Source organism: Rhamphochromis sp. 'chilingali' (genome assembly GCF_963969265.1).
Source record: "Rhamphochromis sp. 'chilingali' genome assembly, chromosome: 9".
Taxonomy (NCBI): domain Eukaryota; kingdom Metazoa; phylum Chordata; class Actinopteri; order Cichliformes; family Cichlidae; genus Rhamphochromis; species Rhamphochromis sp. 'chilingali'.
The window spans coordinates 25,172,626-25,196,889 of NC_137936.1; the positions used below are offsets into that span (position 1 = coordinate 25,172,626).

The 24,264-nt window shown below is 37.6% G+C and overlaps 1 protein-coding gene across 4 annotated transcripts; it reads left to right on the forward strand.

Moving 5' to 3' along the window:
• Positions 1-4,295: 4,295 nt before the first annotated feature.
• LOC308402452 (sodium- and chloride-dependent GABA transporter 2-like) lies at positions 4,296-22,607 on the forward strand. Of its 4 annotated transcripts, none has more exons than XM_080891325.1 (16): positions 4,296-4,626; positions 5,957-5,982; positions 9,770-9,960; positions 11,583-11,717; positions 12,523-12,663; positions 14,341-14,428; positions 14,527-14,659; positions 15,964-16,098; positions 16,434-16,537; positions 17,794-17,918; positions 18,219-18,331; positions 18,608-18,745; positions 18,841-18,943; positions 19,029-19,129; positions 19,949-20,119; positions 20,203-22,607. In XM_080891325.1, exons 3-16 carry the CDS (start codon positions 9,774-9,776, stop codon positions 20,311-20,313), a joined length of 1,785 nt encoding a protein of 594 aa, XP_080747451.1. In that variant the 5' UTR covers positions 4,296-4,626; positions 5,957-5,982; positions 9,770-9,773; the 3' UTR covers positions 20,314-22,607. The 4 variants fall into 4 exon arrangements, with proteins under 4 accessions (XP_080747451.1, XP_080747449.1, XP_080747448.1 ...); XM_080891323.1 differs by having other exon boundaries at positions 4,297-4,647; XM_080891322.1 differs by lacking the exon at positions 5,957-5,982 and having other exon boundaries at positions 4,297-4,647.
• Positions 22,608-24,264: the final 1,657 nt, after the last annotated feature.

Consider the following 24,264-nt stretch of genomic DNA (forward strand, 5'->3'; position numbering starts at 1 on the left):
AGAGGTCGCAGTCTATGGTCTTCCATCATTGTAGTGTGGTGAAGCACGTGTCAGAAAACTTCAGTACGTATTTTTAAACAGATCACAGATGTATAAATCTTTTTGTACTCAGTGTACAAGTTTTTTGTGCTATAGTAAAATATAATTTTTAACACAGCATTAATGCTAACTTATACCAAGAAAAGCTTAAAATTAGTGGGTATGCAAAGGATTTAGCTTAAGGCCTATTTTTAGTTTTTTCTAAGCTGTCTTTTTAATTTAATCATTTAATTCTAATGAGAAATGACCTGTCCAACAACAAGCTTGGGTCTATATATGATATAGCTATTAAATTTGAGGAATAAAGGATTCATTATCCTTAGTACTATAAAAAACAAAAATAAAAAAAAATTTATTTTCTTTTAAAGAGAATCGTGCACTATTATTTTCTTTTAGCTACTCTATCAAGATTTTTTCCAGAAACCTACTGCCTCCTGCATGCTGTATTTTGGTCAAAAGGTGTGTTTGTGTTAAATACAAATAACATGTAGTGAACATGATAAACATGAAGTGAAATTAAATACCTATGTGCAAGAGCTTGATCAAAGTGAGACTGGTCCTGTTAAATCAGGAGACAGCTGTGTTTCTTTGAACTCAAGTAGCCCTCACTTTGAAACACGTCGCCAATGATGATTCATTAACAACCCCAACAATGATTTGTCCAAAATAAATCTAGGGTGGTTATTAAAGGCTCTTCTGCCAGGGGCACACAGAAAAACGTTAGTTCTGTCTGAAGAGACAAGGTGTGTTTCAAACTGAAAAAGCGGGACTTCCACAAGTGACCTCAGAAGACAACAAACTGTGAGTATAAGATCCAGAAACTTCCTAGAAACTCTTGCCGCTCTGATGTTTCTAAAACTGAATAACTTTAACCTGCTTTAACCATCTTGAACCAACTTTAACCCGTGATGTGGTCAACACAAAACTATGCAAATCATTTTAACTAGTGAATGTAATTTTTTAAAACATTTTGAATAAAAGTATAACTGCTTAACAAATGTAAAGCTGTTAAATGATTGTTGTTCTGCTTCAGTTAGAACTCACATTCAGGAAAACTCACATTCTTGAGTTCGGATTAATTTTGTTCGATCTGGACTTAAATAGTAATGAAAAGCTGAGAATTTGATTTGAGTGATTTGATTTATTGGGAGTTAGATGTTCATATATGGTACTATTTCTTAATGTACAACAACAGGTTTGATGTTTTTTTATTCTGTTGATCGCAGGTAAACAAAATTTTTGTATTTTGTTTCAGAACAGTCACTGTTGGGGTTTTTACTTCAGATAGCTTTCACTCAAACCTCTCCAAATGTGTTCTAAAGGCACTAAATTAACAGTTTAAATGTGGCCAGTTTTTCAGGACTGTGTATTAGAGATGGCACGATACCACTTTTTTATGTCCAATACCGATACCGATATCATAAATTTGGATATCTGCCGATACCGATATGAAAATACACTATATAATATAGTGTATTTTTTAATCAATAAAACTGTTTTTTTAATATATTGCTGCATTTTGTATAAGTTAATGCTCAAGTTTAAATAAACAACAACACTAAAGCTATTCTGTTATACCTGAATGTAAAAAATACACTGCACCCAAAATATTTCATAGTTCAGCAATACTGATCTAATCAACTTAAACCTACTCCATCCTCCCTATTCTGGTATTTTAAAGAGTACGTAGCAGAAATATTAAGCAAGCTAACTAATAGGGTTGCAAACTCCCAGCAAAAAAAATAAATAGGGAACCACCCCCCACCCTCCACCTCATGATTCTTAATCGACATAATCAACTTTAATTTGATGCAATGTGGGGAAAAAATGCACAAAATAAATTATTTTTCAAGAATAATTAAATAGATTCAACATCTTTCTTCAACAGAATTGCAGACTTCACATATCGTACCTTCCCAAAGGAAAAAGTACTATAGCTTACTAGGGTATATTAGACTTAACAGTTACTATATACAGAGTAATGGACTTCTATATATTTTACATAAGATTAAAACTTTGGGTTAAGATTCAGATAATTATTTATTAAAAAGCTAGACATTTTAAATGAGAATAAGAAAGAAAAGTATGTCTTTGTGCCCCCCTTTTCACTGTTAATGCCCTATCGGGCCCCCTGGCTAAACTTTGCTAGATCCGCCCCTGCACAGTTACCAGCCGTCAGCTACGTAGAAAAGGATCCTGGTGTAGAAAGTAATATTAAATAAATTCTAACAACAGCTTATCAATAGATATCTGATTCAGTAATTTACGTCAGTATCGGACCGATACCGATACGTGATATCGGATCGGACCATCTCTACTATGCATATAAGTGCTCACCTAACACATAAGCTAAACAATCAGTGACTAATTCACTGCAGATAAATATGAACACTCCTTTCATTATCAAAGAAAGGTCAGTAAAACAAAAGACATCGTGTGTTTCGGGACTGTTGCTGTGCCCTGACTTCACAGCAGTCTGAACAGCTGACAGCTGTGGAGCTAAAGGGCCGGTTAGTGGAAAGTGTCCTGAGAAAAAACAAGAAACAAGGGCAGCGGGAGAAAATGACTAGAGGAGTGTATACTACACAATAGCAGATACTGACTTCATGTTTCCTAATCATTAAACGCGGATTAAACGGGATGTGATAGCTCTGGTTTCTGTTTTACTGAATTTTTTCACATGTACTTGAGGTCACTGCTAAAAGAAAAAATGTTTAAAAAGCTGTTCTTAATTATTTTCTTTAGACTTCCAAAATAACATTGCACCGTATCCAAGGTCACTTCAGTAGTGGGCATTGAATGGTACTTAAATGGTTTGATGAGTGACTCAACACCTTGTATTTCATGAATTTACAAATGCAGAATTTATTCTACAATTCATTAATTAAGCACAGAATTCTTTATTTCGATGCGCGTGGCTCTTGTGGTCCTCCATAGTATTTTCCTTTATTTATCAACAGTTTATAGTTTAGTGAAACGGGTTCATCATTCCAAGCACTTCCTCGACTCACACCCCGGTATAAGAATAATTATTATAACTAAAAGAAAACTGAACCAAATAAAAACTATATCTAAAGATTTTCAAAAAGCAAAATCAATTCTTGAAACTTGGCTGAATTTTGAACAAAACTCCCATCTCAATAAGAAAACCTGGCATGTCTCTAAAATGAGCTGGGAGCTGATACTGATAGTGATTAAATCTGGGGTGGGGAGTAAACTTTCACAGAGACACAAATGAGAAACTGTGACTGTTGTGAAGGGCCAATAATCTAACGGTGAGCAAAAGTGAGTTCAGCTTTCTAGTGGGGCCCTTCACAACAGTTAGTTTTTTCACGTGGCCTCTTAGGAAACCTAATTAATGATTAAACCCTGTATGATTACAATTCCGTTTCTTATGAGTGAAGTTTGACTTTTTTCTGCCGCTCAATCAAAACTAAATTGTCTTTCTTTATACTCCCTGCATTATGCTGGGCTGCGATTTTTGGCCCATTTTGAGCCGATTTTTGAGTCGTGCGACCGTTTTGGCGATCGGCCCGATTTTGGCCTTCATCGTGCGTCGTGCATCGTGTAGTATACGTGGGGTAACGAGACGCGATTAACACCTCACGACGAGCTCCCGATCATCAATCGCTTGGTCGCGAGGGTGTCACCGCAGTTTGTCACACTGCACACGCGCAAACACAAATGTCAACGAAAAAGACGGCGCAGCACGACAGTGCAGCGTGTGATCTGGACACAAGCGATGGAGGCACAACTTGTAGAACTTTGGAAAGCTCATCCGAGCCTTTTCGATGTGGCCTCACAAAATGATCACGACACAACAACCGTGAAAATAGTTGGATCTACACTGCTGCTCAATCACAGCTGCCTGATCAATGTTTTTCATTAGCAATTTAGCAAAGTTGACGGAGAGGGAGAGCGAGCGACAGAATTTCTATTATAACCTTCATTTATGTACGCACAGTGTGAGCACTCAGGTCGCATCAGAGCATCGGGCCGTATAGTGTGAGACCCTGCATCGTCACCTATGAACTTCTAACCCCTGCGATGCAATCGTACAGTTTGAGCAGGAGCTGAATCGCGCGACTGAAAAAAATCGCAGTGTCTGCCCAGCTTAGGGAAGGTTTAAATCTTGCGATTTGCTTCACCTGTTGTTCATGCTATCGACCTCATGGTGTCGCTGAGGCACCGAGAAACAAACTCGCTTTCACGACCAGAGCGCTGGTGCATTCACTGACGACGACGTATGATCCAAACAGAGGCACCTATGCAGCTTAGCATGGCTAACATGCAAACCAACCAGCCGCCTCCAGTTGCCTTTACTGAGAGGCCATGTGGTCTAGGGAACAGCCTCCGCCTCGTCATTCAGAAACAACCCGCCTCCTTTCTCTGTCCCTGTGGTTCCTTTTGGTTGTCTGTCATTGTCACCGCTCACACTGTCACTTCTCCACTCATGGACTCACTTGCGGTCACTTCTGGGAATTGCACTTGTCTTGTTGAGACTGGAAGATCTGGACCATTAGTATTTGACTCAGAAAGCTCCTGATGAGTTAACCCGGAATGGAAACATAAAGAATTACTGCAGACGTGAGACATTTTTTTCCCTAGGTATTCCTTTACGTTATGTGAAGTTTTTCTTTATGCTTCTTCTTTGTTTTGAGTGTGAGTGGACTCTTCTGCTGTTGTACTTTCCCCTACAGTAAACAAATTAGTGTTTATAGCTGCAGTTAAGCCTTAGAGCTTGTTGCTGTATAATGTAGGGCAAAGGTTACCGGTTACGCTGCAGCGAGGTTTAGTTATTTCCCCTTTAGCGTAACATCTCAGCTGCTCTGTGATCATGGCTACAAAAAGCTACCAAATACACCCACCACTATTGCGCAAATATTGGAACAGCTTGCATAATAATAAGCGCTGAAAGGGTTACTTGGACAAAACTGTAAAAGATAATGAAATTGTTTTTTCTTCTAGATAATGTTTGCAGCAGGTAGTGATATAGGGTATGATAAGTTTTTCTTTTTTCTAAAATCAAAACTGCTGTTGTCAGTGTACAATGTGTATAGTGACAGTATGTATATATATGTGTATATATGCAGTTGGTATCTGTCTTGAAGTTCAGATCCTCTGGGAGGCCTGTGAAGTACCCTAGCTGTTCCTAGGACTATGTTCTTTTTGTGTGTCTGGAATCTGTTGCAGCCACCTTTCCAGCTGCTAACCCTCCTGTTACCACTGGGACCATTTTGGATGTTACCAAAGTGGTTCCATGTACTTTAGTTGTTTCTTCAGCCTCCGGTACTGACTTATTTTTCTCCTTCTTTCTGATGTTGCTGTCATCTGGGATTGCTGCATCTATCACACCTGCGGTGTTCTGTTTCTTGTCAACAATCATTCTGCATATGGTTGGTTTGTCAACAGCTGCTTGTCTGTCAGAAACTCAAAGACCCACTGGGTCTGAGCCCTGTTATTTATTTAGAAACTGGGGACTTCTAATCCATATGTGGCACAGATGTTCCTGTAGACTTTCTCAGCCACTTGGTTGTTTTTTCTCACTGTATCCTTGCATCTTAAATTCTGCTACTGTGCACTGGACGGTCTCTGGGGCATTTTTGCTCAGTCTCCAACTTGGATCTTGTTAGTTGTGGCAGACTCCTTTCTGTTCTGTGCTGTCCTTTTAAGGCAGCCTTTTCTAGCAAATATTAAGATTCTTTGTTATCTGCCACTTCTTCTATCTGTGGATGCTACATGCCATGCAGCAGCTTGGTCTTCCATGATACTTCCTTCTCCTCCACTGCTTGAAGCAGCTCATCTTAGAGGGCCTGAGATACATCTTCCTAATGTATTCACAGACTCCTATGTTTCATACTGAATGGTTCTGACACACCTCAAATCCGTGGTTGACATTCATGGATCTTCACCAAAGTCTCTGTTGGCCTGTGGGATACCCAGGTACTTGTAGCTGTCCTGTATCCCCACTATAATGCCCATTCCTCTTCAGTCAACACTACTCTCCCTTTCTTTGCAACCACTCAGCCATGCTTTTCTAATCCGTGTGCCCTCGATGTAGGTGGTGCATATATGCATATCTCATTCTGTCACATTTGTTAACTCTTGAAACACAGATAAAGCTTACTTGGATGCATGGAAGGACTGATTAGATTTTAATGGTCAAAGGTCAATATAATTATGACCTCACACCTGTCCCATTCTTCTAAATGTGATATCTCGGGAACTCCTGGAGTCAGTTTTATTATGTCCGGCACAAATGTTCACTTGGACTTACTAATGAACTGATTACAATTTTGTAACATTACAATTTTACAATTTTGTAACATTTATTTTTAAATGGCCAAATGTCGGCTTCCATTTAGTCATTTAGTTTTGTTTCATTGTACTCTCAATGTGAGGTACAAAGTGAAATCAGTGCAACTAAAGAAGACCATCATTAGGCTGGGAAATTAAAATAAACCTGTCAGAGGGAAAATTTCATTTATGGAACAACCTGGAACATTCTTTCCATTGTTAGGAAAAAACAGCTTTGCAACATGTAGCTAAGTCAATAACACTGAGGAGATAAATCTATCATACTCAAGGTCTACAATCAAGTGATGCTTTCAGTGAATGTAAATTCAGAGTTTAAAATAAGGTACTGATAACACTTGAGCAAGATGACCAGATTAGACTTTGGACGTATGAAATGAAGTTTAACTTTAAGTGTACATAAAAGGCCAGGCCATGTTATCGGTTTAAAAATGATGCAGCTCATGTTCTGGCATGCCTTTCAGTTGATGAAGACAGAACTAAAGACAGGAAGACCCACAAGCAACTGAAAGCAGCTGCAGTAAACACCTTGGCAGAAACACAACATTCAGTGAAGTTCATTGGTTCTAATCTTAATCCAAGCACTGGCTCCAAAGGATTTTCATCCAAGTATTTAAAACAGTCCCTATATTTATAATTTTGTTAGTTTGCCCAGTTAATTTTGAGTCTGTTGAACTGGGGGGCTCTGTCTAAAAATAATTGTAATTCCTAAACAGTTCATGGGAAATTCTTTACAAAATTTGTTCAATTAAATCAGAATAGACTGAATCCAATCTGATTGGATTTAACATCCCCTGTCGTGATGATGGAGGCAAAAAATTGTGTGTTATTCTGTGAGAATGACTTTGGCAGGTGCTTGATGTAAACTGCAACTTAACTGAGCAATATCATTCTTAATTTATCCTTAGATAAAATTACACCTTAAAATTCTACCAGTGCACTCTATATTTAAGCTCGTGAATCGACCATCTTGGATACAACTTTTGTTTTTTCCAATAGGAAGAGGGCCATGTGACACACCAAACTTAATGGTAATGTCACAAGAAAAACAATGGCCTAAATGGCCACCATGGTCACCACCCATCTTGAGGAGTTTGCCCCCTCACATATACTAATGTGCCACAAACAGGACTTTAATATCACCAACTATTCCCATTTTATTACGGTGTATCCATATAAATGGCCCACCCTGTATAGTAGTGAATCAGGTGAATATTATATTATGCCTGACTACACTGTAGCCTTTCTATAAACTATAAACTTTCTATTATCTTTGATTTTTTTTTTTTACAGTAAATAAAGTTCTTTCAAAAACATGCATTTTACTATTCTCAAAGACATAAAGATATGTTTATTTGCACCTTATAGTTGATGAAAGCATTTGTACACATGCTGTGGATAAACTGGCCCTGAATCTTCTTAAGCAATAGTGTCAGCCCCCTGAGTAACTTCCACCCAGGTTGTTTTTAAAGTCCAGGTCTATAAAAATATAATCACAGCACACACGATGACTTCACTTTGGTAACGTTGCTGAACTATGACTCAGCTGAGCTAACAGTCAGAAGGCGATGCCAACAAAGACCACATAAAGTTAGAACATTAGTTTTCAGCAGTTTGCAGTGACGTCACTAACTGAACAGAGAATTAAGGGAACAAAACTAACTGATAAATTAGTCCCACTGAATGTTTAATCCCATCACTAAGTAAAACTATTATCATAAGACTTGTTAGGGAGTTAAAGTTGGCGTGAGTAGTATTATCTTCCTTTTATCTCGGTCTCTTCTCACGCAAAGGAGACAGAAATGTTGCAGAGAAGGCAAAAGAAGACAGAAAAAGGTTATGCGAACCATTAATTTATACCGTGTTATAATTTTATAGTCAATGCTATATAATCTTTTATTAATGTTAATTGAACAAGACCTATGATTAGCTGCAATCTGCCACAACCTATTGGAGTGAGAGAAAAGAGATGAGAAATATAAGGAGCATTAATGCAGTAGCAGCATATTTGAACATTTATATGAAGTAAAAGAAAAGAGTTTGATAGTTCTCAGTATGTCATGGGAAGTCTGGGCTGGGTTATCCATGGCATAAATAAGACATCGTTCAGGGTCATTCAGTCTGGTCCAAACTAGAAATTTATCAAAAAGGAAAAGTCCTGTGCTTTTACTTATCAGACATTTTGCAAAATTCTAATATGATAGCTGAGCAATTTTTCCCCCATTGATATATGCCTTAGTTCAGAGCCCAACACCAAAATATGGATCCGTTTAGGATCACATGGCTTCTCTGAGTAAAAAGAAACCAAAGTGTTCAGAAAATGCTTCGAGTTGAACTCATCGACTAATCTGGACAACAAAGAACAAACTAAAGCTGTGAAACCAGCCACACAGTCCTCACAATGCTAAAATCTGCACAGCATCAGAAAGGCACATGTGTTCTGTTTCAGCCTTACAGCCTTCGAGTTAAAAAGCCTGTTACTACAATTCTGTAAATTCAGATTACGTCAGAGCTAGGTGTCATTCATATACAATTGTCTAGCTACTGCATCCACACCCATACCGAACAACCAACACTTACACTGCAAGAAGTTCAACTTGATTTCAGGTCATCTAGAATTTTCCATATTGTGACATATCTAAGAGAACTGACTGCAAAATATTCAACTATTTTTATCAGAATATACATGACTGTGAGCACAATATGAAAAAAAAAAGATTTTATTTACATTTCATAATAATTATGGACATATCCATTTATCACACATTTTTTTACTCAAAAATAACAATGTTGGCATTAGCCAGGAAGATTAGGTTTTAGTATCCATAGTGATTAGACAAGCTTTCCTGTACACAAGCTTTAAAGACTATAAAGCTTTTCTTTTGCTATTCTAGTGTTTACCTGCCACATAAAAGCAACACATACTGTAATTGCCATACTCCAGCATCTAGTGTTAGTTTTTTTTCTCTTGGTTGGCTCATTAAATGATCCATAAAATACTTTAGAAAAGCTGTTTTTTAGCATCTCAGCATTTGAACCTTCTTACTACTGTCGTAGCACACATATTTTCCAGTCTGTCTGCTTCACTCCCACATCAAATCCTAGCCAGCCACACAAAAGCAACATTGATGAAAAGATTTATTCTCATACCAAGCTGCACCGACCCTTTTCTGACCTAATGCAGCAAGACTGCTGGCATTGTGCTGATAATGAACGCTAATGTCCTGTAATTAACTCACATCACTATTCCTGAAGTGATTGGTGATTTTGTTATTGTGTGGCTTACTTGGCACTGATGTGTGCAGATAACCAGATGGTCTCTGGAATATCAAATTTTGCGCCTTCCAAATCATCTGTTTTGGTCAAAAATGTGATCAAATGTACCTAAATGGGCTTTCTTCCCTTCTTGTTAAAGGATAATGGAAAAGCCCCATGATCCAGATGACAACTTCAAGCTGGATAAGGGCACAGCCGAACCTGAACCCAGCACCCATACGAGAGGACAGTGGTCTAGCAAAATTGAGTTCCTCTTGGCTGTTGCTGGGCAGATCATAGGGCTGGGAAATGTGTGGCGGTTTCCTTACCTATGCTACAAAAATGGAGGAGGTGAGTATCAAAATAGTGAACAAACAGACACTATATTGTGCTGTGGCTGTCTACCTATTTAGCTCCTCTTTTCCAGTTTTACCGTCTCCAAATAATGAACTTGGGATCACTGGTTTGCAGAAAGCTGTTTTGAAGTCTGGAGCTTCCTTAAAGACCCCATAAGTTATAAGCTATCTCTAACAATGGGTGATAGACTTTATCAGCAAGATGCATTGTACTGAACTGTATGTATTTATACTTAATGGTTAAAAGGGTTAAATTAAACACATTCTCAGAATCTCTTTCAGTACAACTTTCAGTTGAATTCAGCTTTTTTCAATTCAGTTTTATTTATGTTGCAACAAATCACAAAACATTCACCTCAGGGAACTTTTAAGGTGAAGACCTTACAATGTTAGAGAGAAAACTCCACAGGGGACCACCCTGTGAAGTAAGCATTGGGTGGCAGTGGGAAGGAACTCCATTTTAACAGAAGAAAGCGGCAGAACCAAACTCGGGGAGGGGCATCCATTGGCCTCAGGCGGTTTGGGGTGATGGTAAAGAGAAAAGAAAAAAAAGGGCTTAACGAGGCAGAACAAAACACAAACTATAGAAGAGAGAAGATAAACTTGCTCACTCGCCCAGCATCCTGATTCTATAGCAGCATAACTAAGTGATAGTTCAGCAGCCATCCCCATAATTATACATATTTTTTAATGTTAATGTTAATTAGCTGATTACATGAACTTAACTACAGAGCCCAGAACCACTGTTTATATTAGGCTGTTAATGTTTCCTTTGGGCCTTTTAAAAATAAATTTGGAGGAACTGCATTTCTGTGTCAGCTTCCCTTTTGTTTATTTCTGTATAACTAAGCCAAATTTTATATTTTAGTTCAAAATATATCAATTTAAAAGAACTCAAAGGAACATAATCGACACAGTTACTTTAATCTGTTTTTCATTTTTAATTCTATCTTAGCTGCATTTGTTTAAAAATCCTGTCAGTTTGACATTTGTGTAGAGTGGCAGAGAAAGATCGTTTTAAAGGAATTTACATCATAGTTAGGAAAAGATAATCAAGTGAATCCATCTAGTTTCTTAACTTTTTATCCAATTCAGGGTTGTAGGGAGTCTGGAGTCTATCCCAGCTGTCACTGAGAGAGAGGCAGAATGCATCCCGCACATGCTGCCAGATTATCACAGGGCTAACACAAAGAGACAACCATTCATGCTCACATTCACACTAGTCACCAATTAACCTAACAAGCATGTCTTTGGACTGTTGGTGGAAGCCAGATTACCCAGAGGGCAAAGTTTTCCCTCTGGCACCCAGGCACAAACAGAACATGCAAACTCCACACAGCGAGACAAAGCCTGGAGTATTTTTAGATTTCCAAAAATAATTACATTTGGAAGAAAAATATTTCAGAAAGTAACAAAACACAAATTAAGTTTTAAAAGAAAGGTCTTTTTAAAATGAACTAAAACAATGTCTATCTTATTTAGAGATTAGATGCAAAGTAAGCCAGTGTTGATCTCCCCCGGGATTGACCTGTGTCAGTGTGATAACCCTGGATTAATAAAACAGTTGAATCGATCAATACAAACAACTTATGTGGTGCAACTTTGGATTTTGTCCAGGGGTGTTCTTCATCCCGTATATACTCTTCCTCTTCGCCTGCGGCATACCCTTGTTTCTGCTGGAGACGTCTCTTGGCCAGTACACGAAGCAGGGAGGGATTACCTGCTGGAAGAAAATTTGCCCCCTTTTTGAAGGTAAAAATCTCTCTCTTAAAATTTTTTTGGAAGTTTTCATTTATCAGACTACCAATAAAGAAGTTAAGATCATACTGTATGCTAACAAGCTATGACAAGGTCTTTAATTAATTAATGAAGCTGAATCTAATTATAAATAGAAAACCTGTGGAAAATATTAGTATGTTTTTAAATGCATATTTTAATCACAAACTGCACATTTTACTCACATTTTCCTGCTGTTGTAGCATTTGATGAGAAATTATGAATTTTTATTATAATTCCTCATTTTCTTACAAAACTATTTTCCCCCTAGAACATTATACTGTAAACGATCAGATGCTGTATTCCAGGAAACCTGAGTTTTGAGTCTGACACTTATGCAACAGTTGTGTAACAAACTTAAACTTTAAAGTTTAACAAAGCTCCTTTTCTGATTATTGGAAAGACAAAAGCTTTTTTAAGAAACTCGCAGATCTGCATCAGGGGTTTCATCTTTCACATTACTTACACTGGTTGAACATTACCTCTTCTTTGATTGCCAGCCAGGGGACTTGTATACTATTAGCTCCTTTCTTACTTGTTGTCTGCGTTTCCCCTCTACAATTGTTCACTGCACTACATTTACTTTGGCACAAAACCTCGTTTATGTAATTTAAATATATGCCATCATTTAAATATGTATTTATTTTTCAAAGTGCGTTGGGTTGTTAACAAGTATTTATATTAACATACTGGACACAGTGCGTTTCTTTAATTATTCTATATGTATGTGAATTTGCCTCCTTTTAAGTGTTTAATTTGTTCCCTTTTTGTTGTTTTTCAGGCCTTGGTTATTGCAGTGAAGTGGTTGTTTTATACTCCAGCATTTATTACATTATCATATTAGCCTGGGCATTCCTATATCTCTTCTCCTCTTTCAATTCTGAGCTTCCCTGGGCAAGCTGCAAAAACAGCTGGAACACTGGTAAGTCCCACTATGTGATTAGAAATGCAAAAACAAAGAAGTAGCTAAACATCATGAGAGCAATTATGACTCACTGCATTTTAACAAGCTTTGGGGGACTCATCATGATACTAGCTGGTTTCCATTTTTTACAGGTTAGGTTGCTTTTAATGTCATAAAATTGGCTGTTTGAGGGTTTTATTCGATTCTGGCACAATGTTGGCACTGAGGGTTTTTTTGTGTCTATAGAGCAAAGGCTGGAAACATTTTATCTTATGAAGGACTAGCACTCAGTATTCTTCACTCATGCTGATATTTATTAATAATAGCAGTTGAAAAATTTAAGTGTATTTTAGCACTGACAATTTTACATTGCTTTATACAGTATATGGATAAAAAAAATTGCAGGCCACACTTCAGTTTTCAGTCCCATTGCCACAGGTGTATAAAATCAAGCACCTAATTATGCAGTCTGTCTTTGCAAATAATTTTTGAAAGAATGGCACATTCTAAAGAGCTCACTGAGTGTCATAACATAACACCAGTGTACCAAGTGCCGCTTCTTCTCATGTAGGTATTCCACAGACAACTATAAGTGGAATTATTGGAAAGTGGAAATGTTTGGGAAACAGAGCAGCTCATCCACGTAAAGTTACAGAGCAGGGCCATCAGGTATGGAGGCTTTTAGGTTTAAAAGTCACCAACACTCTGCTGACTCAGTAACTGCAGAGATCCAAACCTCCTCAGGAAAAAACATTTTATTCGGAAGTATCTTTTTACCATGTAGCTAGCTGCTACATGCACTATATGGACAAAAGTATTGGGCTACACCTAGCCATGCCGCCTGCCCTTACAACATTTGTGAAAGAATGGGTGGTTCCAAAGAGCTCACTGAATGTGGCATCCTATGAATGGTACTGTCATGGGATGCCACATATAAATATTCTTAATAAATAAATAAAAATAGGTGTATGCTTACTTAAAATCTAGTTATGAGAACCACAGAAAAGCCTTACTTGGTGTACACCAGCAAACTGATAACAATTTTATGGCAACACCAACAAAGTCTTTACTCACCACAGCACTTTCCAGTTGGCCATAGTCAAGTCAACTACTGGTCATTGCCATTAATTTAGTGGGAATGCTTGCAGCACCACTTGGTAACTGAGTAAAACTCTCAACCTTCTCTTTCAACCCAGTAAAATGAAAGAGGCACCACCTTGTGGCTTTATTCAGCACTTCACGCAAGTGAGTTTCCCTCTCAGGGGGACAGAATACTAAAGCCAGTGAACAACAATCACACACGCACACAAATAAACAACTGTCAGCAATCTAATGCAGTCACACAAACTTAGATTTTTATTATTTATTGTTTTTTTTATGTAATTGGTGGAGACACTGAAATAATCCCTCCACCCCCTCCTTCAGCAAACATAAAGTAGAAAACACCTTCTGTAGTCACACGTTTTATTTAATATAGCAAACTACAAATGAAGAACCAATTTGTTATGTGAATAGAAAAGCTTATGTAGTAAAAATCAGTAGAACACTAGCACAGCTTATATGTAAGAATAAAAAAGAAAACAAAATACCAAAATGTAACTGAAGATCTTTGTTAACACAGACCAAGGCTTTGACAAGATGTGTTATATGACCTTTCTTTGTTTGTGCTTTAATTCACTTGTTGACATTTCTCAGAAACCTGTGTGGAATTTGACAGAAAGGCTGATTATTTCAACATGACTGTACATGAAAATGCAACTTCACCAGTGAGAGAGTTTTGGGAGTGAGTAACTTTTCCAAAATCCAAAAACTTTTAAGGCATTATTTGGACAAGTGAATCGGCATTTGTGAGTTATGACCATCACTAACTGTCAACTGCAGGCGAAGAGTTTTGAATATAACTGGAAGCATCAATGAGTTGGGCAATATTCGATGGGAGTTGGCTTTGTGCCTTTTGTTGTCCTGGATCATCTGTTACTTTTGTGTGTGGAAAGGTGTCAAGTCTACTGGGAAGGTAAGACATGGGCTTAATACTTTTATTTCCTTCTGGTACACAGTGTAACAAATAACAGAATCTGCTAGTGCCTAAAAACACAGTAATATGTTACACACCAAACATGCCTCTATCTTTATAGTTTAATTACCTATTAGAGACAGGATGTGATTGTACACAGTTTAAGGCTAACCATAAATATGAGCCAACATTATTACAGTCCTTTATGATTCAAAGATATCAAGCTAAGCCCAAACTTTTGTTCCCACTGCACTTAAATTAAAGGTACAACCAGCAGCAGGCCAGGTTAAAATAGATGGAGATGAAGTATCTTTCTGAAATATCATGAAGAACATGCCACAAACATGTTTCTTAGTAATCATCTTTGCTTCCCTGGCTTTATCCTTTGTCCCCTTTCCTTCCCATTCATTGATTGTCACTGTTTATGTATTTATTGAGGGTGGACATGAGCTACATACGCACACCAGGGCAGGGCAGATAAGAGATTGTATTTTATGCAACAATGACGGTGTTTATTTTTAATAAATACAAAAGCAGAATACAAAGTTGCAGACCTGTGATATCAGTAAAAACTTCCTCTTTCAACTTGTTGCACTCTTTGTACCACTAAAGCAGAAAGATTTACACGGCTATATGCTGGATTTTATGCTAAAATAGTTATATAAGGTATGTAATCATTGAAACATACTTACTAATTAAATTTGATTACCCCATTTAAAAATAAATGGGAGTGTTGCACTTAGACCTGATTTGATAGTAGTATCTATGCCAGATAGCAGTGAGTTTCATGATATGAAGTTGAACTGTAATCAGTTTTCTGATCTTCTTTTGATCCTCTTCATCTGCAGATGTACTCTGTATTTGTTGATTAACTGTTAGCATGCCAACTAAATAAACGGTGAACATGACGTTACTTGCTGAGAGCTGCAAATCCTGCAAGATTTAGTATTTTGAACAAGGTAATGTGCAGACAGCATTTAGCTGCAAACAGTGTTGTGCCAGCATTAAAAAGGCAAAAGAAGCTGTCAGAAAGATTTTCTTTAATCTAAAGCTGCAATTTGCTTTCTTGAAAATTTAAACTGTGCGTTAGACTTAAGGAGTAGTGAACTGCAGTTTTCCCTGGGTGGCAAGAATAAAGAAAAAATCAGCAGCATGTGTTTAGTTTGAGATACACTGTGTGAAACTAAAGCTTCAATGTGAGGTTAAGCAGTGTTCGGTGTATGTTCTGAAGCACAGAGTGAGTGTGATTACATAATATCGGCAGTGAATGTTCATAACTTGGCCACATCATTCCTCCTCTGCAGGTAGTTTATTTTACTGCCACATTTCCATATGTGATGCTGGTGGTGTTGCTTGTTCGTGGACTCACGTTGCCTGGGGCCATAGATGGGATCAAGTTTTACCTGTACCCAGATCCATCTCGTCTCGCTGATCCCCAGGTACAAACACCATTCATGACTTCCCACTCTAAATAAAATGTGGTTTTACTCTTTAACTCCTGCATAACCATGTTGCATCATCAAACTTCTTACAAACAGTGATGGGTTACTTATGTGTGTTAGACTGTGTTAAAACTTTCAGTGCATTTGCAGATGATTGCTTTGCTGATGTCACATAGGGTAAAACATTAGCAAATGTTCTGTACAGATGCACTATGTGCAGTCCAACACACACACACACACACACACACACACACACACACACACACAATAAAAAAAAAATTCTCATGTAATTGAATGTAGGGGTGGAGAAATGACCTTTTTTTCTTTTGCAGGTGTGGATGGATGCTGGCACACAAATATTTTATTCCTATGCTATTTGCATTGGGTGTCTAATTGCACTTGGCAGCTATAATAAGTACAACAATGACTGCTACAAGTAAGTAAAATGTTTTTTGTTTTTTAATGTAAGAATATCACAAAATATCACAGTTTTAATGAAAGAAGAAGAATGTAACATAAAACATATAAAATCATTATGACAAAACTGGAAAAAGCAGGTTTCTTTAATGCTTTTCACTAACACTAATAACTTTCTTCTTCTATTTACCATTATCCAAAAATATCTCCCTTGAGTCATGTGTCATGCCATGAGCTACTGATATGGAAAAAAACAGGTTGTGTGTCACAGTTAGGCAAGAAACATGCAAACCGTGGTTCAGGGGATTGGGAAGCTCATCTTGTAACCAGAAGGTTGCCAGTTCGATCCCCTGCTCTGTCTGTCTTGGTCGTTGTGTCCTTGGGCAAGACACTTCACCTATCGCCTGCTGGTGTTGGCCAGAGGGGCCTATCAAGGCTTGCAGGATGAGCCGTGTGGAATTTAATGAGGACCCAAGATGCAGGCAGCTGAGATACAGGGGAGTTTTTATTGAGAAGGTGGAGATACAAACAGAAACGGCAGAGGAGCGGAGGAAACTAAACAAAACCTAAACTGGAAAAAACTAACAAAACAAACCTGAAGCGCTAACTGGAGCGCTGGAGGAAACACAGGGAATTAACACAGACGAACCGGCAACATGTGGGAGAAGACACAGGGCTTAAATACACACAGCAGTAATCAAGGGATGGGAGACAGGAGGGGAACACACCTGGACAGATGACGAGACAGGGGAAACGTAATTTGAACACACTCACATGAGACAAGGACCTTCAGAATAAAACAGGAAACTAACAGACACAGAGGACCAGACAAGACACTGAACTTAACAGACAGACTCACGAGCAGACACAGTGACACCATGGATAGACAGAGGGAACACAGACATGCATGAAACAAAACCCTAACACATAACAAACCTAAACAAAAGACATAACAGAATAAACAAGAACATAGAATAATATAAAGAAACACAAAACACTGAGTTGTCAGACTCAGGACCATGACAGGGCCGATGGCGCGATATGGCAGCCTCGCTTCTGTCAGTCTGCCCCAGGGCAGCTGTGGCTACAGCTGTAGCTGCCTCCACCAGTGTGTGAATGTGAGAGTGAATGAATAGTGGAATTGTAAAGCGCTTTGAGGGTCTCGAAAATCGCTATATAAATGCAATCCATTATCATTATTATTATTATTATTATAAACCCTTACTGACTTTAATACAAAATAATTTGATGTAATTTGTTCTCTTTTTATTTTAGGGATTGTGTGTATTTGTGCCTTCTGAACAGTGGGACCAGCTTTGTTGCTGGCTTTGCCATATTCTCTGCACTTGGATTCATGGCATATGAGCAGAACACAGATATATCCAAAGTGGCAGAGTCAGGTGAGTTTATAAAAGAAAGTGTGAAAAGATACAAGGAGCTTTACAATGAACAATTTAGACCTGACAGCATTTATGGATGTAATATTATTTACATGTTCGTATGGGAGAATGTTACAAGCTTGTCTTTGTATGTGCAGTGGATGGCGTTTCTCATCTGTTTTTAGAAGAGGATAAATGCCAGCTACACTTTACACCTTACAATCAATATATGCGTGTATACTCTCACCGACCTCTGTTAGGTATAACTGGTTAGTAGCAGGTTGGGCTTCCGTTTCCACTGTATTCTCTTATTCTCTGCAGGTCCTGGCTTGGCATTCATTGCCTATCCTCGAGCCGTCGCCATGATGCCTTTTCCTCAGATCTGGGCAGTATTTTTTTTCGTTATGATCATCTTGCTGGGGCTGGACAGTGAGGTAAGCTCTGTTTTGTTTTGTTTTGTTTTGGGGTTTTTTGGTGGGGGGGGGGGGGGGGGGGGTGAAGGGGGAGGGACAACTGAAATAAATTGAAATGGAAATTTAAATTTTTTTAAAAACAATTTTAAACTTACTTACGTTCCACTAAATATGATTGTTATCTGGCTCAGGCCTGGCGCAGGATCTCTATTGAGATGCAGATTAAAACAGTTTAATCTTGAGCAAAAATTATGCATTTTTAATGGTAAGTATATAACTTAGAGGTTTGTGTTTCAGTTTGTGGGTTTGGAAGCTCTCACAACAGCCATTTCCGACATGAATCCAGCCTTCTTCCATGTCGGCCACCGACGTAAACTCTTGCTGCTTGCTGTCAGTGTTGTCAGTTTCCTCATCGGCCTTGTGATGGTTACAGAGGTAAGAACAAATTTAAAAGTCACATGTTTGTCACAATAACTGCATTTATTTTATATGCTAAAGCTCGAAAGCTAATGAAACTGCTCCACACACAGGGTGGACTATACATCTTCCAGGTGTTTGACTACTATGCCTGCAGTGGAATGACTTTACTTCTCATTGCCGTACTGCAGTCTGTAGGTGTTGGATGGGTATATGGTAAGTTCATGAATTACAAAAATATCAAAGTGTCTTCATAATGAAACAAATTTTTCCTCAACTCTGTGTTTCCATCTTTTCACAGGTGCAGACCGATTTTATGACAACTTAGAGGACATGATTGGATACAAGCCTTTACCCCTAATAAAGTACTGTTTGAAATATGTCACTCCAGTAATTTGCACGGTGAGTTGCAGCAAAAGTTAGTAATGCTCTGCAGGTCTTCCCGCCCATTCTTGCACAGCACATGTCAGTAATGTCAGACAGACATTATTAATCGAGACAAACTCTCTTATCTAGTAGGTGATCATCAGTTTTGCTGACCTAAATGGTAGCTGTTAGTGCAATATGTTATTAACTCTGACTGACTTCATTACTTAAGTTAGGATTAATTCTGTGAGCTGGTAAAAAAAAAAAACTCTCCATCTGAAAGTAAAAAATGTCAGTATTTGTTCCAGCATTTATAATTCATCAAAGTAAAATCACATTATTTGGTTATTTTTAGTAATGAACCAAGACAAAAATCCTTGATGGGGAAGTATCATTTTAGCATTTACTAGCCAACAGTTTTGGGTGTGCAGCTAGCCATGCAGTCTCCCATTATTTGTGAATGAATGGGAAGAGCTTACTGAATTTGAGCATGGTAATGTCATAGGGTCCCACCTTTGCAACATGTCATGAAATTCATGAAATTTCTTCCTTCCTAGATATTCCATGACTAAGTGTTACTTTTGGAAAATTGTTAGGTTAAGCACCACAGCAACTGATGGCGTCAGACCACATGAAGTTACAGAGCAAGGTTGCTGACTGCATAGTGTGTAAAAGTCTCCAACACTCTGCTGACTCTCTGCTGACTCAATGACTCAATGACCATAGAGCGCTGAGCCACCACTGGCGTTAACATAAGCAGAAAAACTGTGGACTAGGAGCCTCATGAGATGGGTTTCCATTCCCCACGTAGTATGTAATTTATTCCATATTTACCTCTTCCATTGTAATTTTCAGGGAACGTTTATTTTCTCCTTGGTCAAATACACTCCACTGAAGTTCAACAACACACTAGAGTATCCATGGTGGGGTTATGCTCTAGGCTGGTGGTTTACACTCTCCTCTACGCTCATGGTTCCCTTCTGGATGCTGTACAATCTGAGCACCACTCCTGGTACACTGCGACAGGTGAGCTATTTGTGTATGAATATAAATTTCCAAAAAACTGTTTCCTTTCATCTTTTATTAAAACCAATATTCTTCTTTGTTAGAGGTTCTCCATCTTATGTACTCCAGCCGAAGACCTCCCTCTGACCAAATCAGAGAAAAAGGCTCTTGAACTGCTTAACTTGCCATCATCCTTCGATAACACAGTGTTCTAGAATAAACATGAAAAGTGAAGCAAACTCAGATGCATTTAACAATTAACACAGTTATAAGGAAAATCTAACATTAAATCCAGTGGCTCAATCCTCTGTAGCGCTGCATCATTCCAGTCTGTTTGGAATTTAACCCCTTAAAACACTGATATTTATTTTGTGTCCCCATCTAACGGGCTAGATAAACCAGTGAGATGAATTCAACCAAAAACTACAACCTGAATGAATTCACACAAACAAGAGGTGATTGTAAAAAAAACTGCGTAAAGACAGTCTGAGCACAAATGTGTAGTTTCCCTGAGTTTGGGATGGCATCTTCATCATCTGATTTACAGTCCAAAACCAGAAGAGGAAACCACAGAAACGTCAGAAATAAGAATATGGAACCAGAGAGGATGTGGAGTTTTGCTTAAAGAAAATGGTTTAGGCCATGATTTCATTTTCTATATTATTGCTTCTGACGATTGTCTTGTTCATGTTTGTTCTGATAACCCATCTCTACAGCAAGGACTAGTTCTGAAATTTCTCTTGTGGCCATTTGCACTGAGCATATTATTTGACATTTTAAATTGCTCCTCATCCAAAGTTCATTAGTAAGAAGCATATTTTTTTCAGGTTTACCTTCATCTGAGTATATTGAGCTATCTGCTTTCACTGTGTCTGATTACAAAGCTCTTTTTTAAACCCCACCTATTCGTACATCTGTTGTTAATCACAATTTATATCAGAGCTATTAGTGGAATACTTGATATTCATGTGATGAATCGCTGGGAAATTTGTCATGTGGTGAAAAAATTTACGTGCCTTTAGCATACGGTAGACTGTTTCTGATGCCATAGTTGGAGAAGGGAGAGAAGTTGATGCCTGATTAATTCTGTCACATTAAAATGTTGCATTTACAATCATGGAGAAAAATAATGGTGTATTTATTATGAAAATCCTTCTTCTTTTAAATAAAAGACAGCACAGGGTATTTACACCTGCACAAATGTGCCTCATGTTTAAATCAAAGTCTTTTTGGGACTATTGCCTGTTATGGTTTTAAGCAACACCATTTTGCAAACACTCATCCTTTTGTAATGAGCACTTATTAAGAAGAGAGTGGAAATGAAAGGTTTTTGTACACCAAGTGTTTTTGTCTCTTACATTGTATTATTACATTTTGTGGTCAAGGCCTCAGGCTGTAGAACTTTTTTGAGTAAAATAATACTGACAGTTACTTGACAAACTCTTACAGATCTAACACCTTAGTTACTTTAAGGCCAGTATGAATTATACAGATGGTGTAAACTGTAACTAAAAAACAATGACAGAAGGGAGTTTGTCAAGCAATAAGCATCCAATCAATTGAAACCCTGAACACTGTGTTTATCTGAGCCATCTGGCTGTCCCAATACAGAAGTGTTTGTGACCTCTACAAAGTACTGATACTGTAAATATTGTATATGGGTTTTTCATGTAGGCAGTAAATGCAGCATTACGATAACTGCGCTATGTATTATAAACCTGTTAGAACCAAGGAAAACTCAATATGGTAATATTGATTATAAAATACATTTTTCTGCTGTATTTTCAACTTTTTTTTTCTTTTCAGAAACCTTCCTTATCGAGTGTCCAAATTTATATTTTTAATATTTTGTATCATATGTCATTGAGAGTTGTGGCAACATTTTTATGTATAACATGTGGAGTGTGATCTAAAGGTTCTGGGAACTGGCCTTTAAAAATCAAAGCAGTGGCGACCCTGAATGGTGATCCTAAGGATTGGTCAGAGGCCAGCTTGAAATCTTTTATGTTGTTGGTTTTTTCTTTGTTGTTTTTATTGTTTTTTCTTTGTTTCTTTAAAAAGGTTTTCTGAACTTTTGAATCACACCTCTGCACTGTACAAATTTTGTAATAACACATTTTTTCATGTGAAAAATCATATTGACATTTACACTGTAATTTATTTTTATAACCCACTGTTGCCACTAGATACAACAGGAACAAAAAGGTTTGCTTTTTTTTTTTTTTTTTTTTGAAGTGTTGGTATGATGAACTGAATCATAGCTTTGGTTTGTAAATGTTAATTGAATGATTTTATTAAACAATGTGCCATTCTTTAAATATGATCTATAATGAGATAATCATATGTTAATATGATCAATATTATTTATGTATTTCTTCATGTCTTCCTATTACTATTTGGTTAAACTGACATGAGAATCATTCCTTAGGATTTACTGCAGCAATGACCAGTGAGGTGACTGTGGTAAAATCATCATTTACAGACAAACTTAATAAAATCTTAATAAATTCACAACTGTTTTGCCTTTTGATTGTCACTACACCGATCCAGAGGAGAGTCTGAAAAAGTAAAAATGGCAGTTTTTCTGTGCCCTTGAATGACATGAGAACATTTTAATTTTCTGCTAATGCTTTTAAGAAAATAAAGGTTACCTTTAATTCTTCACCTGAATTGTTCAGTCTTGATATGTAATGATAGATTTATTTTATACAACTCTTTTCTTTTCTCTTTAAACATTCCCTTTTTCATTTTGAACATGTAAAGGACATCCACTTTTTCATCCACGCTGTCTAAAATCTGACGTCATACTTGACCTTGGAACCAGGAACAGTGTCACTACATCGTCCATTTAATAGCTTTATAATATCAGTGTATCACATGAACCCTCCTTCATTGTTAACCCAAGATGCATGAATTAACCTAAGAAAAACCTTTAAAAACAAAAACTGTTTACTAAATAGACCTTTTTTAATAAGAGGAGAAAAATGCAATGAGTAATCAAATCGAACACCCAGTTTTTTTCAGCTGATACCACAGAGACAGTAAAACACTACTGCAAACATCTTTGTTTTTCATCTTATCCTTGTAATGTTCATGCATGCACCAGTAAAGCTGTGGTCATGGTAATTCTGAAGTTTTTTCCTTCAAGTGGTGCCTAATTTCAAATGCAATGATTCACACAGGTCGATAAATGTCACTACAGTCTGTGTGCTAACTAAAGGTAGAGTTTATGTAGTTTCCAGAGAGGCAAAACAAAGCTTACATTGTGATAAGTTCACTCAAAGGCGATAGAAAAAGATGTAAGTGAAGATGTCGAGAAATTATTTTGAAAGGCAAGGATACGAATGCCTCATCCGTAAAGATTGCGTGTAATGTAATTTATGTTTTTTACCTGAACAGTTGATGTGTTTCTAAAGTAGGTTGTTTCCCAATGACATAATGTCTGAGAGCAAGGTAAATTGTGGTACTTTTGTGTTTTTCAAAGGCTATGTGGGACAGTGAACATGGGGTACTTTGTAGTATTGTGGTACAGTTCCAGGTGATGGATGCTGGAGTAAGGACAGACTGTGATATCCATGGTCACTACCAGGTTAAGACTTGGATAACAGCAGAGATATAAAAGAGAGACACAGCCCTGAATAATTATTAATTGTAAATTATGGGAAAATTTTGAATCACTAAGGATAGTGTTAGAAATGTATCACTGTATTTGTATCTGAATTGGCTAGATATTTTGTATGCACAGTTTTTATGATACAGTACCACTGGAATGAAATTTCCTTTAGACAACTGCCCCAGAAAGTACCCGTATACAGTAGATTATAGCACAGCTGCTGAGCTACAGGACTTGCTTCTACAGTAGAAGAGCTTTAGGAGGAGTCATCAGTTTGAATTTAACACTCTTTAGTAACGCTAAAGCCAAATTTATCCTTTATACTGGTCTTACCAGTACCACCTAGGGGTTGGTTAGCAGTTCTAATGGCTCACATATTATCTGCCTATATACTGTAGACTGCAGTTGGCTGAAAGAGTGGTAACCTTCAGAACTAACACAGGTTAGCTGGCCACAGCCACACAGAAAAACAAATCTACAGAAGCTTCTAACACAAAGGATTACTGTCCCACTTTAGTGCCTGGACACCATTATTGAATATAAAACAGCTTTT